Below are 7,807 nucleotides of genomic sequence, written 5' to 3'. Positions count from 1 at the left end.
TCAGACAAGGCTGTAGCGGAAGTACTCTTGAGGCACCTCTCTGCTCTCGTAGATCTGTGATATGACACCTGCAGAAGCCTTCGGCGTCCTGGTTCTGTTAGGGCTGTCAAAATCCACCTCGTACAGCCCGAATTTTACTCTGGAAAGAAATAAAATGAGTAAGAACAGGCTACGACATATTCGAGAATAGAAACGGAGATCCAGAAAGTGTAGAATTCATTTCTGTCATTCTGGTTGATGATGAGAATCTATTTTTCTCCTTTGATACGGATTATGGTCAGTGGTGACCATTTTCAGATATTTTTAAAACATATCTTAATATGACAAAGCCAGGATGACATCGTCAAAAATACGAACAAAATCAGCTGAAATAAACGAAAAAATGAAAGGAAAAATGTAACCTATACAAATCAAACGTGATGATACAAAATATCATTTATCACAGATTTGTTAACCAGTATGAGGAAGAGTGAGTAATAACATAGGAAAGGCAGTTGAAGAGACAACGAGAGGAAATTTAGTCTCGATACGAGACGGAAAGAAACAGAAAATGAAAGAGGTGAGGAAAGTCTTGATAGTGGAACCGCTGTACTGGTTTCTCTACCGCTATGGTTATACGTAGGCCTGCTCTCCTCAAGCCGATACACATTGCACAATTGAGGGTACTTTGAATCAAGATTGGTGATCTTCTTTTCTATTCTACTCGTGTCTGCCTAAGTCACTTAAACTGTCTTTAGCTTGTTCTCATCATCCCTAAGCGAGATATACCATACTGGCAGCATAATGCTCACCCATTCTTCCTACAGTACCTGGTCACTATAGTTACACAAGTTTTCTTGAGAAGTAAGTCGACTTTCTTCCAAAGTTCCCATGTAAGTCCCCTGAGCATCTCTGTTATGTTTTCGTATGAGCTGTACAGACTTGTTACAATCCTAACGACGTATCTCTGAGTTTGTCTGATGTCTGTAGTCTTACCTGCTTGATAACGAGTCCAAACGCTGGTTCCAAACTGCAGAACTGCTCCCACTAACGAATTCATTTATAGATGAACTGCATTTTCATAGGATCCTTCCAAAAATTTAAGTGTTCTGTTCGCAATTGGTAATACTGCTTCTACGCGCTCGTCCAAAATCACTTCGTTTGATTGTAATACTCGGAAATACTTACGTAATGTGACATACTCAAGGTGTTCACTGCTGACCTTGTAATCGGCTGCTATCACATTCTTTGTCCTTGTTCGTTGCCAACAATTAATCTGCGGTATGATGATAACGAAATTAAACTGATGATAACGCAGAGAGCTCTGATTTCGTCTAAAACGAAGCGTGTTTTTATCAGACAAAACTCAGTGTATATCCTTAGTGACACCTGTTCGTGAAATAGCTGTGCAACAGCTGTTGTTGATACCACCATTATTTTTCGACTTTTGGATAGATTAGTATATCAGTTGCTTTCCTGAAAGGCTTCACATTATTTTGTACACAGTATGTTATATTTCAAGCTTAAATTTATGAAAAGCAATTACTTTATAACAAATTTTAGTTCTGATTTTATAATGATTAAGTACTAGTTCATAATGTACAGTTAAAATTATTTTTTTAGAAACATTTGAAATTACGAAATATTTGCACACCTAAAATATCTATTATTAATGACGCAATCCTGTGCTGTTTACTGTGTTTATTTCTGGATTCATTTATGAAATAGTAATCGAAATTAAAGCTAGTAAATATACATTTGTTACGAAAAATTGTAAACCCTTTGGAATATAATTGTTTCTGCAGAGGTGAGAGTTGTAAGCGTGTCTGATGTGATCGAAAGTATTTCTGTGTGAACAATGTAATTTTGGCTTTGTTAATGTGAAAAATCAAAATACTGTATGATATACTAAAATGTGAGAAAAAATATTTACGTAAAAAATGCTGCAACAACAACCTCCAGATTTATTTCGTTCAAACCAACCGTGAGAACCTGATTTGACATTCTGACCGTCAAGAATCAGACAAGAAGATCTGGAGCCATCTCAACATGACAAGCTAACAAAACTTTAAAGTTTGTTGTAATCTTCGCTCCTCTCAAATCTTCATAAAAGACTTTAATGTGGACAATAGATGGTCGTAGCAAGGAGGAGGTAGATTACATAGTTACAGTATCTGATCACAAGTATCCAGACAAACCTATAAAATGTGACAGTGATCGCTAGATGCCACACGAGGGTGGGGTGGGGAGCCGGGAAGTGTTGCGTTGTTTGTAGAGAAACAGTTACAGTGGGTCGGTCAGACGACCTCAGTGACCTAGAACATAAACTAGTCACTGGGTGTCACCTGAGTAACAAATCCATCGGCAACATTTAAACCCTTCTAAAGCTCATCAAGTCGACTATTGGTGATATGAAAGTGAAGTGGAATGTAGAAGGAACCACCAAAGCTAAACCAAGACCAATCAGACCTCCTATACTGATGGACAGGAACCTCAGACCACTCCGCAGGTTGGTTGTAAAAAATGCATGAAGTCACCTGAAAGAATCATTCGTGAGTACAGAAGTGCTACCAGCTGTCCAACTAGGACAATGTGCGTAGGGAGTTAGAGAAAGTTGGGTATGATGGTCGAGCAACTGCTCGTATGCCACGTGTCTCTGTAGTCAATGTTATGAGACACCTGAAGTGGTGTAAAGAGTGATCCGGAGTGACCAATCACGCTATAAAGTGTGTCCCTCCCCCCGTTGGAGGATTTTTTTGGTGAATTCGTGGAAAGCGATACCTACCATCATGCATAGTGCCAACAGGAAAGTGGGGAGGAGGTGGTGGTACAGTATGGGGATTCCTTTCGTTGTCAAGGTGTGGTTACCTTGCTGCGCTTAAGAAAAACGACAAATGCGGAAGAAAAAATTCTGGAACGATGGCTGTACCAGCATGACAACCTACGCTGTCACAAAGCAGCATCTATAAGTCAGTGAGTTGCGGACAATAACATTCCTAAAACAGACTGGTCCGTCTAGAGTACCTACCTGAACCGAATTCAGCACCTTTGGGATAAGTTAGAACGCCGACTTTGTTCCAGACTCTGCGTCCAACACGAATACATTTTCTGGTTTCGGCTCTTGAGGAGAACGGTCTGCCATTCCTCCAAAGACATCAGACATCTCATTGAATGTGTCCCCAGCTGAGTTCAAACCGACATGAAGACGCAGGGTTGACACACCCCACGTTAATGCCCAGTAATAGGTGTCCAGGCACTGTTGATTGTACAGTGTATGTACAGGTGTAGCTGAGGTGCTGTGTATGCCAGATCTTGGGTTCTAATTATTGAATGAGGATTGATGAGGATTGAATGAGGGTATATGTATTGCTAACTATTGATTAAGATGCTTTTGGAGAAATCAGCGGGTGTGGAAAATAACAACTCGGTTTCGCCCTAAACGAACATGTAAAATAAAATAATGACAAGCGAAAGTTAGTCAAATACTCTGTTCAAGTATTTATTATTAACTCTACTCTGTAGAGTTTCTATTTGTGATACATCACAATTACAGAGACGTAGCAGACTAACAGTTGGACTGGTTTAGTTTTATTTAAGATGGAAATATTTTATAAAAATGTTTTATTGTATATAGGTAAGAGAGTAACATCTTCCATGTTGTGGCAGTCCATTCTTGATTAATTATAGCTTCCTTTAATATTGTTATGTCTCATTATCAAAGAGTAAGGGGGAAATAGCTTATCGAAAACGTTCACTGGTCATCATTCGTTAACATGCAAGAATCACCTGTGAGTTTTAGGGTTACTTTGAGACCCATTATTTGACCTCCTGTTGATGCTAATCGCAGATAATTCATTCGTAGTACAGGAGAACCGATCTTCTTACAGCAGGAATTTAGATACAGCTGGATATTGTCAATGTACATCTCATATTTACAAGAACGCAAACACATGATATAACACGTGAGAATCATATGCAGGAACGGAATGAAATACCTCATGAACGTGCCCTTGTCTATGAGTATTTCTCTGAAGCAACAAACGACTCGAGGTTGTCGCTCAGGCATCTGTAGAGTTTATGAATGAACTGTGTAAGAAATGTCATTTTTCCAAATCAAGCAGTGTAAAGAAGAATGTTTAACGTCTTTACGTGGCTTCTTTGAGGTTGTACACCAATTTGATCAATGTAGGTACTTCTCTGTAATATTTTGGGATCGTGACTGATATTCATTTTGGAAGTTATAGGTATTGTGGTAGTACTCCAGCTGTTCAGGAACCTTGAAATCCGAAGAATTCTGTACTGCTAATAGTATGTCAGTCACACGATGAGTTTTGGTTCTCGTTCACACTCAATAGTATGTACCGCGGACGAGAGAGAGTTCTTTACAAGACCTAGAACAACAGTCTCGACAGTGCCTGTGTTAACTCTGTTATTGCCTATTGCCGAAGAAAATTCTTAAGATAGGTAAAAAGCTACTGCTGTTCCCAATTTGGGAGCAAATGCAAAGGAAAAAAATGCATAAGCACTCACGTGAATCCACTGTTCCATTCCAAGTTGTCCATAAGACTCCATGCAGTGTAGCCGATTACCGGTATGCCGTCTGTGTTGGCAGCTTGTAGAAGAGCCGTTAAGTAAGACTGTAATGTACATCCAACATATTTAAAAGGCACATTTTACGGCGGTAAACTGCTAATGTTAACTGTGACAGAAAGTAATGAACTCACCGTATAGTAATCGATTCTGTCGGTGTCATTGAGGCCACCAGAATTTCCCAAGCCGTTTTCTGTCACTATGATTGGATAACCTGGATATTCGTTAGCGATCCAGTTCAGCAGGTTGCGGAATCCCCATGGATATTGCTGGAACCATAGAAAATGAAGCTTCATTTAACACAAATATGATGAGAGAAGGGGCTCTGACATGGTAAGCCCCCTAGACAAAAAATTTGTCGTGGTCTCCTTCTCTTTCCACCTCTCCTTTTCATCTGTCCGCTGGCACTGCCCGTTCTGTATGAAATAGGTAACAACAAGGAGAAGGAAGATATAACAACGAACAAAACCAAAACCAGCGTCACCATGTTATTAGAATACGACTGTTACAAAACCAATTATTTTTTTATCTGGTTAGGTATCTCAGTTTATATATAGTTTTTAATTTTCTGTTGTTTGTTGTTATTGACTGCTATAAAGTGATTCTTGAGTTTCCTCAGATTTTCATTTTTAGTGCACACATCTTCAACTTTTTCCAGCGTCACTATCTTCGAGTCTGTCCGATTTTCTACACAGACTCAGTTCCTCTGCAGTAAAATATCTCAATTATGACGCTTCACTGTGCTTCGCTTGCCCTCTGTAACCCATTATGCGCTTGATGTAACACAGGTGAAACAGCAACTGTTGAAAACAAAGTTTAGTCGTGAAGAATTTTTGGACTGTGGCAGCAAGAATGCCATGAGAAGCCAATATATCAGTCCATTTGCGAACTCCAGCCATCGTGAACCTCTTTACAACGCAGTGATAAGCAGTGTTAATTTATACTCATCAATATTGATCATGAGTTCGTTATAAATAATTTCGACAACGTTGATTTTTTGCCTTCACGTACGATTTGCAGAAGAATCTGTGTGACCACTTAGAAGCAAATGCTTGATAATGACGATGAGGCTGAAATTGGACAACCGCAGATCAAAGATCTACTTAAAAATTTTCGCTCAGGGGAGGCATTTCATCATTTAACCAGTATTTGCTCTATTGGAACCCAGTTATGAAGAAAGCGTTTGAAATAAAGATAATAATTACTCGAAAATTGACAAATCAGCCACACAAAATAGATACAAGACACTGAAAAACGTCATAGATTAGCACATTGCATTGCCTACCAGAATGTACAAGGCTAGTTATTGTGCACATACTCATCATGTGGTAGGACGAAAACTAATCATAGTAAACTATCACACAGAGAGACACACACACAGCAGCATTGCAAGCACGAGAATAACAAACACATTCAGATGTAGACACTCAACTAGAATCAGGAAACTTTCTTTTGGTTTGCATTAGTCAGAAAGTGCGATTCAATCATTAAGGTGTTGTTGTTGTTGTTGTGGTCTTCAGTCCTGAGACTGGTTTGATGCAGCTCTCCATGCTACTCTATCCTGTGCAAGCTTTTTCATCTCCCAGTACCTACTGCAACCTACATCCTTCTGAATCTGCTTAGTGTATTCATCTCTTGGTCTCCCTCTACGATTTTTACCCTCCACGCTGCCCTCCAATACTAAATTGGTGATCCCTTGATGCCTCAGAACATGTCCTACCAACCGATCCCTTCTTCTGGTCAAGTTGTGCCACAAACTTCTCTTCTCCCCAATCCTATTCAATACTTCCTCATTAGTTATGTGATCTACCCATCTAATCTTCAGCATTCTTCTGTAGCACCACAATTCGAAAGCTTCTATTCTCTTCTTGTCCAAACTATTTATCGTCCATGTTTCACTTCCATACATGGCTACACTCCATACGAATACTTTCAAAAATGACTTCCTGACACTTAAATCAATACTGGATGTTAACAAATTTCTCTTCTTCAGAAACGCTTTCCTTGCCATTGCCAGCCTACATTTTATATCCTCTCTACTTCGACCATCATCAGTTATTTTGCTCCCCAAATAGCAAAACTCCTTTACTACTTTAAGTGCCTCATTTCCTAATCTAATTCCCTCAGCATCACCCGACTTAATTAGACTACATTCCATTATCCTTGTTTTGCTTTTGTTGATGTTCATCTTATATCCTCCTTTCAAGACACTGTCCATTCCATTCAACTGCTCTTCCAAGTCCTTTGCTGTCTCTGACAGAATTACAATGTCATCGGCGAACCTCAAAGTTTTTATTTCTTCTCCATGAATTTTAATACCTACTCCGAATTTTTCTTTTGTTTCCTTTACTGCTTGCTCAATATACAGATTGAACAACATCGGGGAGAGGCTACAACCCTGTCTTACTCCCTTCCCAACCACTGCTTCCCTTTCATGTCCCTCGACTCTTATAACTGCCATCTGGTTTCTGTACAAATTGTAAATAGCCTTTCGCTCCCTGTATTTTACCCCTGCCACCTTTAGAATTTGAAAGAGAGTATTCCAGTCAACATTGTCAAAAGCTTTCTCTAAGTCTACAAATGCTAGAAACGTAGGTTTGCCTTTCCTTAATCTTTCTTCTAAGATAAGTCGTAAGGTCAGTATTGCCTCACGTGTTCCAGTGTTTCTACGGAATCCAAACTGATCTTCCCCGAGGTTGGCTTCTACTAGTTTTTCCATTCGTCTGTAAAGAATTCGTGTTAGTATTTTGCAGCTGTGACTTATTAAGCTGATAGTTCGGTAATTTTCACATCTGTCAACACCTGCTTTCTTTGGGATTGGAATTATTATATTCTTCTTGAAGTCTGAGGGTATTTCGCCTGTTTCATACATCTTGCTCACCAGATGATAGAGTTTTGTCAGGACTGGCTCTCCCACGGCCGTCAGTAGTTCCAATGGAATATTGTCTACTCCGGGGGCCTTGTTTTGACTCAGGTCTTTCAGTGCTCTGTCAAACTCTTCACGCAGTATCGTATCTCCCATTTCATCTTCATCTACATCCTCTTCCATTTCCATAATATTGTCCTCAAGCACATCGCCCTTGTATAGACCCTCTATATACTCCTTCCACCTTTCTGCTTTCCCTTGTTTGCTTAGAAGTGGGTTTCCATCTGAGCTCTTGATATTCATACAAGTCGTTCTCTTATCTCCAAAGGTCTCTTTAATTTTCCTGTAGGCAGTATCTATCTTACCCCTAGT

The 7,807-nt window shown here is 39.5% G+C and overlaps 1 protein-coding gene across 1 annotated transcript in view; it reads right to left on the bottom strand.

The window, feature by feature from the left end:
• Positions 1–7,807, bottom strand: part of LOC124805442 (myrosinase 1-like) — a 48,999-nt gene continuing 41,192 nt past the window's right edge. Inside the window, exons 9-11 of the mRNA XM_047266004.1 lie at positions 4,704–4,838; positions 4,510–4,616; positions 1–139 (exon numbers count right to left, since the gene is read on the bottom strand). Coding sequence (XP_047121960.1) covers positions 1–139; positions 4,510–4,616; positions 4,704–4,838 — 381 coding nt within the window. The remainder of the gene's footprint in view (positions 140–4,509; positions 4,617–4,703; positions 4,839–7,807) is intronic.

This window comes from Schistocerca piceifrons, chromosome 7 (genome assembly GCF_021461385.2).
Source record: "Schistocerca piceifrons isolate TAMUIC-IGC-003096 chromosome 7, iqSchPice1.1, whole genome shotgun sequence".
Classification (NCBI taxonomy): Eukaryota; Metazoa; Arthropoda; class Insecta; order Orthoptera; family Acrididae; genus Schistocerca; species Schistocerca piceifrons.
Note: the sequence above shows the minus strand (reverse complement) of the source record. Positions and strands in the feature narration are given on the sequence as shown.